This window comes from Harpegnathos saltator, unplaced genomic scaffold, assembly GCF_003227715.2.
Source record: "Harpegnathos saltator strain DR-91 unplaced genomic scaffold, Hsal_v8.6 scaffold177, whole genome shotgun sequence".
Taxonomy (NCBI): Eukaryota; Metazoa; Arthropoda; class Insecta; order Hymenoptera; family Formicidae; genus Harpegnathos; species Harpegnathos saltator.
Genome location: NW_020229958.1, coordinates 387,479 through 402,214, shown reverse-complemented (window position 1 = coordinate 402,214; position 14,736 = coordinate 387,479). Strand labels below are relative to the sequence as shown.

Genomic DNA, 14,736 nt, shown 5'->3' with positions numbered 1-14,736 from the left:
AAGAGAATACATCGAGAGATGATAATTACGCACGGCGGTCGCGCTTCGAAGGGGTTACGAGTTGCGCTCGGGTTTCCGAGTTGTACGTGCTACACCTAACGGTTGATTTACTTCTAGATTTCTTCTCGACGGAGTTTCCTCGCGTACACGACGTAACCGGAAGAGATTAAAAAAGGCACGTGGCCAGCTGTGAGCTTCGTTTTGCAACGTGCAGGAAAGGACTCGTGTGTTTTCCACGTGCGCGATTCGTTGTCGCGTCACGTAAGGTGATGAAAAAGCAAAATGCGAATTATAAATTTCGCGTGTGATGTGCGACGTGTGACGTCTGACATGATATAAAATACGGAAAGAGCGTCCTTTCGTTATGCCAGAATGCACATTAAGTGCTGTTTAATATAATTATAACTACATATTTCTGGGATTATTTTCTCGCCGGCAAAAACCCAACACAAACAAAAACCCGACGTCTTGCGACAGCCGATAAATGGTTCGTAATTCCGACAGATTTCTTGCGGTTGAAGAAGTCGAGCTGTTTCTCGAGGGAGAATTCTCTCTTTCTCGATATTGAGCGAGAAAATGTTTCACTTGTCTGCGATCTTGAATCCTTTCTCGACGAAGATCGGAGCTTTCAATTTGGAATGAATCGTACGCTGAAAAAGCGTTATAGTAAAAATTCCTGTAGAATTTCGTAATCAAGAAATAAATCGACCTCTGAAGAAATAAAAATCTTCTGGTCTTCAAACAAACAAAAATCAGTGACACGATCCGAGCTTTTTCTCGTGTGAAGATACAAGAAAATATTGTAGCTTCGTCTCGTATAAATTCTCTTCAATTCTACCGTGTTTTCTAATCGTGCGCAGAAATACGCTTGCTGAGTTTTCCGATTTTCTTCCGTGCATCGTTATCCTTCTGCAAAACCCAATTGTAATTTTCTTTCAAAAGACTGCAGAGCTGGGAAGCAACGCAACAGATCCCAGATGATTTTCTCTGCGATTTCACGAAGTGAGGCATAGGGAAGTTAACTTGAACGACATATGTCTCTCTCTCTCTCTCTCTCTCCCCTTCCTCCTCTCTCTCTCTCTCTCTCGCCTCTCTGTTTCTGTTAATTTACGCTGCATTCCTAGGCGTATACATACAAAATTGTGCGAGCGATGTTAAGCAAACAACGTCGGCTTTGCGATGCAAAGTTACCTTGGACGGCGCTTCTTAGAAAAATGATAGGACAACTCTGTGATTGACGCAAACAGCCTCGCCATTGTCGCGAACATATCGCAGCAAAGAACATTGAGACTTCCGTGTATCCGATTAAACTCCAGCTTGAAAGAAGTCAAAAAAAGTGCATGCTAGAGGATCAAGATACATTATCGACATTATCATTTACTCGTAAAGACTGACGCGCACATTTCCTCCGTAGCAATATCGATTTATACCAATTCCGACGGCATATAGAGGATGACGTGTACCCTCCTCTTTCACTCACGCCTCGTCTCCTGTCCTCCTCTCGACCCCGTTATTCCCGTTGCAAGTATACAACGCGCAGGAACGCGTAATTCATTAATTATGAGCGTAGCGATGGCCGGTCGGTCGGCTCGAATAAATACTGCATGTCTTTTTGCGCGACAGGCGCAAACGCCCAGCCGGTAACGAGCTGTCCTCGAAATCGAGAAGGACAAGCGAGCAGGATGATCGCATACACGCAAATGTTTTCGCTGGATCAACGAGAAGTACCCAGGTTTTTCTCGCGTTGCCGCGCTCACGTGCTTCTTCGAAGTCGAATACGATGTGCGAGCAGACGCTCACCTGTTGCGCTGCGCTCGAACATCGGCTAGCAACGTGTTCCATCGCGCGCGAAACAGTCGGTGGGTATGCGTGTTGAATTTTATAACACGCTAGAAATATATCACGCTCTAACACCGAGTCTAATCTCGCGCTAGAGCGTGTGAGCTAGGAAAAATTTCATCGCGGCTCGATCGGGCCTTGACTCCGCGCGAGCGATATCGTGTCGTTTCGCTCGCTCGTTAACGCGTTCGCTCTCATTACGCATTCCACATATATGTCGGTACATACATATGTACTGATATATATGCGACGAAAGTGTCACTCGCGAGAGACGCACTGTCACTCTTGCTCGATTTGCAGCGCGAAAACGAGCGGAGGGTGAAAAGCACGTTGGCAAGGGCTAAACTGGAAATCCGTCAAAATCTTTCCTCATATAGCATTGATTCCGGACAGAATGTCTTTGTTATCTAAAATTATTATCCCACTACGGTACTAAATGGGAATTTCATTTCTACTATTCCAAATATAAGTTTTCTGTCTACTATATAAATGTAAATAATATGGAGACTCACGTTTTTCTTTCTTAGCGGTTAAGTTCCCAAACATGGATTCTCTGACTACAATTGACAGAGAAACAGAAATTCGTATTTTCTATCTTGATGAGTAATCAATACGCTTTTATGAAATCGAATAGAGAGTCCCATGTTTATATCAATTACTGAATTTGAATAAAAAGGAAGATGAAAGCTACAGAATGTTTAAAACGCTTTGAGTATTTATATCTTCTATACATTATATTCACAACTGAAAAATGTAAATGCTCAAAGTCTTCATATGTTCTGTTCAGTTCTAATATAAAATAAAATAAAAATTAGAATATAAAATATAAAATAGAATATCTAATATAAAATGAAATAAAAACTAGAAAAAATTTGGAGGAAATAAATGAGATCTGTTTAGATTTTCTATTTGAATTTACGTGTTTGAAACATTACACTTTTGACATTACACTTTTGACTTGTTTAGATTTTTCAGCCATGTTTAGACTTTCCATAATTTTTCCCCATAACTTTTCCGAATTGGATCGCGATTGGATCTCAAGAAGTCTTCCATGTGTGCGTGATACGAGGAGGTAAAAATTTAAGTTTCCACGCGGTAATTGTGCCGTACATTCGGAACCTGCGATGAAAATGAAGAACTTCCTCGTTTCACGGTCACTCGGGCATTCCAAGATTCCCGTATCAACCGCAGCCCGAAGCAGTTGGGCTTCTAATCCGCTGACGCGGGGATGACACAGAAAACCGCACGTGTATGACGTAATCGGTGCGAATTCACTACAGGCGCCGCATTTTTCTTCGCGATGCGATAATCGTTTCCGGCACCCAATTGTCGTCATACATGCCGCATCCTCTTCGTCGTTTCGCGAAATTTGCACCCACTCCGTGCAGACCTCGCGAGTCACCGCGATCTATTCGCGATCCAGCAGCCCCGAGCGCGAAACTCTCGTTTTATCTCGTTTCTGTCGAGAGAAGCGCGAAGATCGACCTCAATCAGTCCCAAGTCCTAATCATCGGCGTGCTTAGACTGTGAATCATCGTCGAGATTCTCAGCTTCGAGACTGCGCCTCCGCGAATCCGCGGATTTGAATCGCGAATGACTCGTCATGGTCATCGTGCGTACCAAAGGGCATTATCAGCAGTCGTCTCAAACCAGCGATGCTTTCATTATCACGAGAGAGGTGTGTATCGTGATCGAGCGTGCGCTCGTATCATTCATATATTACATTCGTTCACACACACGTACGCACAACACACACGACAACACGCGCATAAATCCGGAAGAAGCGTTAGACTTTGGTTCACATTGCGGTAGGTTCTGTCTGGTGTATACGATAATGACACTTTGACGGATCACAGATCGCGAATATACGACGAATCGTGTGCTGTATCATTGTTGCTGTTTCAAAGTTCGAATTGCGCGATGTCTCGCCGATGAGCGCGTGTATTACGTATGTATGTGTCGGTTTACCGTGACCGATAGTACTTACCGCTTTCCTCTTTTTCTTCTTTATCTTCATCTTTATCTTCATCGTCGTCATCGTCGTCATCGTCGTCGTTTTCTTCTTCACTATTGCCAAGTTCGCGAGCATGCAGACACGCGATTAATTTGTTGCTATAACACAGCTATTTCGGGAAGCGCCGTAGTAATACAATGCTATTGCGCGCGCGGTCGTGCTGAAGCAAACACGTGGGTTCCGCGAGTTGCGAGCAACGACGGGTTTACACTTGAGAAATGTGATATTCCAATTACACGGCGATCTTGAATTCCTTCGCTTCCAGTGGAGACTTAATCGCGAATCAATTGAATCTCCAATTTGCTCAACATGCCTGCAAAGTATCTCGAGAAAGTGAAACTTCGTGCGCATTCTATTTGCAGAATGCGTGATTTATTGCAAAGGAATAGTAAAATATAAAAAAAATATATATGTAACAAAATAATTGGTACGTGTGTAATAAATACACGGGGAATTATAAAGCGAAATTGCTGCAGAATTTTATGACCGAGAAGCATATCGAGACAAACTTTATTGCACATCCAAGTGTATTATTATATTTTGAGATTGTGAAGCTCTTTTCCTTTTCTTTCCTTTCAGATCATGTCGTTACTTAACGTCGTTATTTAACCGTATTAAACATGTCAAATGAGATTTAAAACGGCATGAAACGTATAAAGAGAGCTTTAGCCAAATTACACGTTTATGTATTGTATATACAAATAATACACTTAAATTTGCAACGTTTCGTACGTGTTATTTATATCTCCAAAACTAAAGGTCGCTATTGATTGCATTATACATCTTAGTGAAAACTGCTGCATTTCTTGACAAAATGGAATCTAGAGATGTGCGAACTATTCGAATTCAAATCGAGTCGAATCTAATGTAATTCGATTCGATTCGAATCCGAATCCCTATGATTCGAATCCGAATAATTCGAAAATTTCGAATCGCGAAGATTCGAATCAAATACATTAGCGTTTGCGCGCATCAGCTACAAAAGGGGCCATCTGGGCCTATATGTTTGAACCTTTAACTTGCAATTAACTTAACTTATAATTAATAACTTAATTATAAATTACTTTAAATATTTAAATATATATTTTACTTTAAGATGATATTACAATGTCAATATTCTCTTTCATATTAAAATCTTCCATCATTATTTGCATGTTTAATAATCATACTAAATTTTTTAATAATTTGATTCGATTTCATTCGATTCGATTCGAATTCGAATAAAATTTCATAGATTCGATTCGAATTCGAATTTAAAAAATGAGATTCGATTCGATTCGATTCGACATAAAAATTCTTGATTCGCACATCTCTATTACTAACAATCCGTTTCTATGCTATGCGAGAAAACATGAAACTGAAAAGAATCTATATATGTGAAAAAAGCGATAATACATTCTTCCCGTATGTATAACAGCTATATGTGTGTACGACAAAATTATTCATACGAAGTCATAATAAACAAGATGAACGATCGCGTTTAATCGGAAGCGTCACGCGCTCACGTTCGAAGCGAAGTGTATATGAATATGAATATGAAAATGGGTCATATTCGTCGAATACAAATGCGCTTGTCGATAAGTCGAGTGACACGTGTCGTCTCGATCACGTTGTCTGCTCTTTCTTCCTCGCTCCCCACTCCTTGTGATCGTAAGCCACAAACTATTATACTCACACACATCCCCCGGTACGTAACACGTACATAACGACACAGTTTTTCTGCCTTCGTTCGCGCGTCGGGCCGTAAAAGTGCGTCTAATAAATGGCCGATAAATGGCCCGTTGCACAAGTGATTTCGAAAGCTCCGGTCGACGCAATTTTTACGCGCGTGCACGTGCGGCTAGAGATCGCGAGCGGAAAAGATCGTCCAGTTCCGCTGCGTGCGATGATAGGCGTTGCAAAATTGAGGATTCGGATGAAATAACACGCCGCCGAGGCGGCCGGCGACGTATAAGCTGAAAAATATTATTCTCCGCACTGCGAGATAGTCCGAGATTTCCGAAGTAAACAATTCTCGACGAAGGCGCGGACTCGTGCGCGGAGTTTGGCCACGTGGCCACGAGTCCAAGCATTTGACGTTAACAATTCGCGATCACGTGGTGCGTCGAAGAAAATTTACGAATCTTCACGTTTCACATATTTGATCTGGACGGTTATTTCAATGTCCAGCTCAAATTTTAATCACCAAAGATGCGACGAATAAATGCAATTCTCGCGTATTCTTGCATAATGTTGTATGTTGGATGTTTAACTTGCCATACGCAGTTGTGGTTGCGTTTGTACATGTAAATTAGCGAGACTCGGCGATTTTACAGCGTCATTGCTGACCATTGCTCACCATCACGGCAGTCAACGTGTTAACGAATTCCTTTTGGGCCGGATTCGACCGGATTAACTTGTCGACATATAATTAATTGCGTATTATCTTGTGTCCTATGTGAATTAATATATTGTTAATTTAAGTTTACGAAAATACACATGTTTCTACGATCTGATCTCAGATGAGTCGTTTTCGTGTCGCTCGAAGATTGCTGTCGTGTGTCTTCTTTTTTCCCTCTTTCTTTTCTCTTTTTGTTTTACCATTTTTAGCGCCATGACATTCGGCTTCTATCTGAAGTGTCGTTCCGACCAGTCGTGATGAGTCTGACGAAATCGCTTGCCTACGATCGAGTGTATGTGCGATCAATGCAATAATACAGGAACATAGTTTGTTTTTCTTGTTCATTTTCAAAGGCAGATTAAATTTTTGAAATTTCGAAAATTCTTGAGATCATATATGACTAATTCAATGAGATTTCACCGATTACACCTATCTGTACATCGTGACGACGAAAGGAAAGGAAAGACGGAGCCGTAAGAATGCTCGTTTCTCGCTTATTGTTTCGACAAGCGGCATTTTCCGCTGTTCAACGTCGCGCAACTCTCTCGCACGCGGTGTCAAGTATGTATGATCGTTCGCGGGAAAATAAAAAGTCACGCGCCGCCAGATATAGATTATAAATACACATTACGTCGATACGTTCGTGATATATGCAACAATAAATCGCCAGCTTCGGGTGTCAGGCACTAAAAAGTATTTTCCCGTGGAGGAAAATGTGTTTGATTGGGCTTGCATCTGACAAAGCGATTTTTATAACGAATGCGCATTCGCATTCGCAAAATCGCAAGGCGAGACTACAATTACGACCATATTTATAGATTGCTTGCCAGCCATCGGTAATTTATTTATCGGTAATTACATACTCTTAAATTTCAGCGTTTTTGATGCAAATATTTTCTGCGACTCGCTTGTTAATTTTTTTCAAACGAATTTAAGAAGAAGACATGGATCGTGCCGTACGGCTTGCGAAAGAAAGTACGCAGCAAAATGGTATCTCATATTAATTAACTAAATACATTACGCATTATAAATTATTCCAAGGCTCCCGGGTCATACGTGTCTCGCGATATATCCACTATTTGTTTCTTGTGCTACGTGTTATATGTGACTCATCATGTGCGAGAACACGAGAAAATTAATTAAAAGTAAGAATTTAAACGTTCACGCGAGACCGAGTGTCAAGATGTTCACATGAGACGTCGGTCTCACATTGACGATCTTACGATAATTTTGAGTACATGGAAGTAATTTTGTTTATTCATGCACGGAGGGGATATTGTGAATAACTTGCTTTTGTATAAATTCTTTTAGATTTTACTATATTTCTTAGTAATGCAGAAATATAAAATAAATGATTAATAAACTTTGGTGATACATCCCTCGGTTACAAAATTCTGACTTTATTATTTGCAAAAATTTCAAGTCTAGAGAGAAGACCAATCGAAGATCCCTTCGTATCCCGTCGAATCTCTCGTGAAACTTACAAACTGAATGCTGTGTGAGACTGTAATTACGATAAAATGGCTAATACTCTTATATAATGTGCAGTAATTGATTACCAGCTCGCGTCGTACAAGAGAGTTTCTCGCTCTCCCGGACTTTCCAAGTTTGACATTTCATACGCAATTGCTCAATGTACTAATGTACGAACCGAAAGAGCGGCGAATCATGCCGCAGCGTCGTGGCGCTTGCGAAAATATCTCTCCGCCAACATTATCGGACAAAAGGGGCGGTGACGAAAATACGCAATATAAAATATGCGGCAATTCGTCACGTTCGCGGCCGGCGCGACGTAGAATGCCGATTCACCGCATCAAATTTTTTCGCATTTTTCTCTCGACTCGCAAAAAATACAGAGGGAGAGAGAGAGAGAGAGAGAGAGAGAGAGAGAGAGAGAGAGAGAGAGAGAGAGAGAGAGAGAGCTTCTCGCGATTATTACTTATTTCATAGGTATGCGAAGCTGCGGCGTAAATCGCTTTCGCATTGCGTGGTTCAGGGCGGCCCGTTGACGTCGCTGTTGATTAAGCCTAAGCGGAATTTGATATCGCAAATTCCCATTCGGTCGTGCATATGTAACTGTCGCGTGCGAAAAAATTCGCAAGCATCGCGAAGGAACGGGCGGATGTAGCGGGAAGGAGGGTAAGTATCGCGTATCGATCGCGTAGCCTCGTACTTGTAGTTGAGTATCTCTCGCTGGTCGCGCGCTTTTATCACTCCGCGCTGCATTATCATCGCATGCATTTCCTCAAGGTCCGCGGCGATCTGCATACTTAACCCCGCCTGACCTGGCGTGTATCGCGACGTACGCGCGCGCGCGCGCGCGCACGTGCAGTATCCACGTTATTAAAAACTAGAATTATTCACGCAGAACCGCTGCCGCCTCGGAACTGCGCGGCGAAGTATCGTCGAGAAACGTGAACCGCACATTTGTCGCGCGGCTTTGCCGCTTATAATCGATCCTTCGCGGTCCGAAATGTATTTTCGACTTCTCGTCTCAAGCGACTTGTAAAACTATCGTTCGTTTACCTTGCGACGACGTCGCGTACTTTGCAATTTATTTCAATATCTTCCGACATTTAACCGAAATGAACAGCAACATGTTTTACGGTAATATATTTATATTGGATAGGCGTTGTTAATAACGAAGGAGTTGGTTTGCGTAGAACGAAAGACGATGTGTTTTGAGATAGACTCGACGCAGAACTGCAATCGATTAAACCGTTATGTCTGCAATAATTCTTATATTTTATACGTTTCTTTCTATTCTTTCTTTTTTTAACGTATATACTCATTTGTAAAAAGATTTTCATACATTTCTTTCCAGTAAGATTATAAGTTAGAGGTGCTTTAAATCGTAGTAGCAAGCTTACGAGCTTGCGTGATAATCGGTTACGATAGGAGGATGATGTTGCAAATTAGACATGTAAATATATTGACCATTTATTATATTCGATAGACAAGAATACGTGTAATAGATAATTGTATTTGTCCTGAATTTCTCTGGTTCAAATTGTGACGTCGAACGTCTCATGTATTGTCACTTCAGTTTCTGTCATAATCGGTTACCGCATAAAAAAATCTTGCAAGTAATGGCTTACAATCGTAGGTTAGTAAGGTTAATAGCCTTAATACGCAACATAATTAGGTTACTAATACCTTCTAACTCGGTACACTTGTTTGTAGACATTAATATGAAGCTGTCGCAATAACGAGTTACAATTTTGATATATTGTTCTTTAAATAATTAGTAACGCGTACGATTGGAAAATCCCAGAAATTTGATTGCAAAAAGAAAAAAGGAACATCAATGTTCTTTCGGTTATGTGCTAATTGCAAATATTATCGCCGATTACAATTACAATTACAATTACGACAGAAGGATGAAAGGTGATTACCTCGCGGTGCAGCAGGAGGAGCGAATTTAAAGAAACGTTTTGTCCGTTTTATGTTGCAGACGCTGATCTGTCCATGGGCGCAGGAGCAGCGGGAGGATCCATTCTCGGTCTTGCTGCTTCGGGGGTCACCGGTGTCACCGGGGTCACCGGGGTCACCGGAGTTGATGGTAGCACTGGTGTCGCCGGAGTCGCTGGAATCGCCGGAGTTGCCGGTGTTGCCGGGGTCCTACCGCAACATTGTGCTATATGTGGCGATCGCGCTACGGGAAAACATTATGGTGCCTCGTCGTGCGACGGGTGCAAAGGGTTCTTCCGGCGTTCCGTCAGGAAGAATCACCAATACACTTGCCGGTATGTCGCGATCCCTGTCTCTTTTTTCCCTCTCTCTTCTTTTTCATTTTCCTCTTTCCTATCTAAGTGTCGACCTTTTCTAGGACCTCGCTTTTTCTCGCTTATTATCTCCGCTTATATCTCCCTTTTCTTCTCTACTGAATAAAATGCTACTGAATTGTACTTTTACCTTTACCTTTTTGCTTTTCTTCTTTGTATTTTATGTTCTTTATTTCTATTTTAGCTTTTTATTTTAGCTTTTGTTGAACCAAATGATCTATATTTCTTTATTTACGTTTTTTCTGTCACACTTACGTTTCTTTTTATTTTTACTCGTAGTTTTGTACGTTTTTATATGCCGTTCAATTTTACATGGTATCGTTAAATGTATTGTTAAATGATTTATACTTAAAACGGCCATGGAAAGCCTATTTCAGAGCAATAGTTAAAAAGACACCTATCTTTGTCTCTAAATTACTACACGTTCGTACACGTGGATCTTGTTACGAAATTGTGTCTCACAGACTTCTCCTAACAGATTTAAATTGCGAAATTGCGAAATTTAACTTCCTTATTTTTATTTTCATTTTTACAGTTTCTGTTAAACCAAAGGGTCTACATTTCTTTACTTGCGTTTTTTCTGTTACATCTACGCTTCTTTTTATTTTTATTCGTAGTTTTGTACGTTTCTATATACCATTCAATTTTGCGTGGTATCGTTAAACGGTATCGTTAAGTGGTTGCGCTTAAAACGGCTATAGAAAGCTTATTTCAGAGCGATAATTAAAAACCAGCTATCTGTCTCTAAATTACTACACGTTTGTACATGTAGATCCTGTTACGAAATCCTGCCTCACAGAGCAAACTTTTCCCAACAGATTTAACCGAAACTGTGTGGTTGACAAAGACAAGCGGAATCAGTGTAGATACTGTCGGCTACGTAAATGCTTTAAGGCCGGAATGAAGAAAGAGGGTGAGTTTGCCGAATTTTGAATCTATCTGTGTGTATTTTATATTTTGTTTTATTGCGTATTCAAAGACATGCACACGGTGCATATAGCTGTCACTATTTCCAAATAAAAAATATATCAAAGTTTAGTGAACATAATTCATTATTAACGTACGGGCGGAGTACATCTCGATGTCGAGATTCCTCCTTCCGTAATCTCGTCTTTCTTTCTATCATTAACAAGAAACATTTTTAATTAATATTCGCACTTACTATGGTCACACTTTTCTAAACTATTATCACGCACTCTGCATTCACGACCCTTTCATAATATTCCTTGTAAGGTGCATCTCTCTTTTACTATTTACTATTTCTACTATTTACCACTTTATTTCATTTCATTGTCTGCGATTCAGCTGAAGACCGAGTAACATCGTCATTATTACTATTTTGTGATTGTCGCTAACAGTCTTATTGAAGTTGAATAGCTGATCGAAGTGATCAAAATTCGAGTTGCAAGAAATACAAATACGCACATTTGAACTCGAGTATATTTTATGTTCATTGAGCTTAAAATATTTTCACTTTTGAATTAATGAATATCCATTTTTCTGAACACCTATCGACAATTGACAATTCGGATTGTTGCACGTATAACCGCATTATAAAATGAAACAGAGTTTCCAACAGGACCGTACTAAGAGAATCATGATTATATTTCTCAATTTCCTTAAAACCATTTTTTGCGGCTGCGTCTTCATCTACACGCGAAAAAGAAATAAAGAGAGAGAGAGAGAGAGAGAGAGAGAGAGAGAGAGAGAGAGAGAGAGAGAGAGAGAGAGAGAGAGAGAGAGAGAGAGAGAGTGAGAGAGAGAGAGAGAGAGAGAGAGAGAGAGAGAGAGAGAGAGAGAGAGAGAGAGAGAGAGAGAGAGAGAGAGAGAGAGAGAGAGAAAGAGACGAAGGAGGTAGAATGATACGTCAACTTGCAATAATTACAGCTGTGCAAAACGAGAGAGATCGCATAAGCAGCCGGAGACCCAGTTATGAAGAACAATTGGCGAGTAATGTGAACGGGCTTTCGGCGGTTCACTTACTGCACGTCGAAATGTTCAACAGACAACGGACTGAGGTCAGTACAGCTTAACCCCGGCCGAGTTGAATATGTATGATTGAGATTTGCCTTGGTCAATCACGCCGAAAACTCGGCATAATTCGCCGACTTTTAATCGCGCTCGTTTATTCTCTTTGAAGTCGCGCGCGTACGCTTGACAATCCTCGTCATTTCCCTGCTACGTATGTAATGCTTCTTTCTCGCTCGAAGAATCGCACACAGGAAACGGTGTCAATTGATCTCAGCTAAGATTTTTAGCGGTTTCGAACAAAACCGACAGGAACTTCCGTGCCGTTCCTGTCGATCGTGTCTTACGTAATTCGTGTTGGGGAACGATCGTTCTTTTTCCTCCTCCTGCAATGTAATGCGCAAAACGACAAGCACCAAACGCACTGACGATTCCGTGCGATTTTAGCCAGGCAGTCCGAACGGCGAGATCGATTTCACAACGATGAAATTAGCGAGCATAGAGGATGTGTGCGAAAGTATGAGGGAACAATTGCTGCTCATGGTCAGCTGGGCGAAATCTATTCCGGCATTCGGCGAGCTCATGCTGGATGACCAAGTGGCCTTGCTGAGAGCACACGCGGGCGAACACCTGTTGCTGGGGGTGGCGAGGCGCAGTATGCGTCTCAAAGACACGCTGTTGCTCGCTAATAATTGCGTCATCACGAGAACTTGTCCTGGTACGTAGAAGTTTATGAGCGTTTATCAAGTTTTACGGTGTTGGTAGTTTTCTCATGTCGAGCGGAGCGGGCGGTCCCGAATGTGACAACGCGCGGGAGAGGAAGATTCGAGAGAGAAGGAATCATAAAATAATCGTACGAATCGACGCGATTCGTACGATCGTAAAATCTGAGCAGCGTCTACACAGAGAGAATTTTACGGTGAAAATTACTGTGATATTTTGCAACTTGGAACGTGTCGAAATTCTGCCTTTACCGTCTTTTCGTTTCATATATGTTATTTGTAATTTTTTTTTCATAGTGAAGTTAAACATTTTTCAATCAAGGAACATATCGACCAGTCTGCTTTAACTTTTTATCAAATCTTTTGTAATTTATTATTTTTTATTTTCCCACGTGCATTTATTTGTATTCCAAAAACTGAAGGCTGTTGTTAAAAAAATCTAAGATTTTACGAGGAATGACATTATTAGAAAACAGCAAAGTTGGAAAAAGATTACGCGGAAGAAGTTATAACATTCTCTCTGTGTATAATCGAAAGATGCAAAAAATACGCAAGACACGTTCGTAAAGCTTGCACACTCGCGTTGAATATCAATGTAAGATTTTAGACATTCACAGAATGTCTTTTCGAAGCTCGTTGGAAACGTTCGAGCTTTCCGCGAGAGTATCTCTTATCTTTCTCTTTCTCTCTCTCTTCTCTCTCGAGGGGTTTCATAACTGTGTCGGGATTGATACCGCGTTGACACAACCGACTTGCTCCGGTCGCGCTTACTCGTACGCTGCATGTATTCATATGCTGCGTTTCGGCTTGGATGAATAACGATACTGGGCCAGGGATGTTATCGTATGCTTGTGTTTCTTGGGTTTTGGTGCTGATGTTATTCCTCTTCAGATGATTAATATTAGGCAAACCTCGGCCGGTTTTCTCCTCGCGTGTGTTGCGTAAAAACTTCGTCTTGTCGCGAAACGGTTCTCCCGCTTTAAGAAAAACGAAGAGGATCTGGAAGATATACGATAATTAGTGGCAACGCAAAATTCTCGAAGAACAATAAAAGCAGGACAAGAAGTCTCTTGAAATAAATGTCAGTTATACGAAATATTTTCCCTTCTTAACCCTTCGAGTCCCGGACTTTTATCTTAGGAAATTTATTTTATCTTAGTAGAAGTATTGGATGTCAAAATAATGTTTCAAAAATCAATTTGAAAAGTAGTTTTAGAGGAGCAAGAGGAGATTACAAAATTTTATTGTGAAAAATTAGGAAATCGATGAAAGTTCAGTTGTTTTTTTTCAAAATAAATAAAATATAATTATATATGACAACAACTAAATAGTCTCAAAAACACTATCAAACGACGCAGAGGAGTCTCCATCAAAATATTTTTATTTTCATAATTATATGCCATTACTTATAAGGATGCGCCAGAGCCCGTGGAATTAACATAAATATGTAATGGTTTCAACGGTATTCGGTTTTGATTCTACCTGAGTGATCTACGCGAGCGATACTTGAAAATCGCCATTACTGTCCGAAACTTGAAAGGAACTCTCGCCCGGGAAGTAGTAAAAAATATTCCCGAGGCGCCCACACAGAAATTCGGCAGCCATACAAGATTCACGTAGGAGACACGAACCTGTGAGGCTCAATATTTTTAAACGAACGTTAGGTTTCGAGCACGAGAGATCGACGTGTTCAGCTAACAAATATGAATCAAGTAACAAGTGGCTTCTTATCGAGTGAACGAAGATATCTTGATTTGCGACAAAAGCCGTCGATATCAGGGTGACCGATATGTCCTTCCTCGCGACTCGTGTCAGCATTTTTAAGAGATTTGAGAGCGTACAGCACACGTGTGAAAGAGCCTCGTCTCTAAAGAGCGACCTTCACCTTTTTTGCTTACATAATTCCGTCGCTCGCTTGTATAAGTGAATGCGTGCGTCTGTCATGAAGCAGCCGTTTATTCGACACTTCCTCCGCGTGCGTACCTGGCGATCATTCCCCGTTTCGTCGTGTAATTTTCCCCGAAAGTC

The 14,736-nt window shown here is 41.0% G+C and overlaps 1 protein-coding gene across 3 annotated transcripts in view; it reads left to right on the top strand.

Annotated features, from left to right (window-relative positions):
- Positions 1-14,736, top strand: part of Hnf4 (Hepatocyte nuclear factor 4) — a 32,335-nt gene that overhangs the window by 11,301 nt on the left and 6,298 nt on the right. For all 3 annotated transcript variants that reach the window (XM_011151077.3, XM_011151079.3, XM_011151078.3), the window contains exons 2-5: positions 9,688-9,979; positions 10,837-10,931; positions 11,906-12,036; positions 12,434-12,704. In XM_011151077.3, coding sequence (XP_011149379.1) covers positions 9,688-9,979; positions 10,837-10,931; positions 11,906-12,036; positions 12,434-12,704 — 789 coding nt within the window. The remainder of the gene's footprint in view (positions 1-9,687; positions 9,980-10,836; positions 10,932-11,905; positions 12,037-12,433; positions 12,705-14,736) is intronic.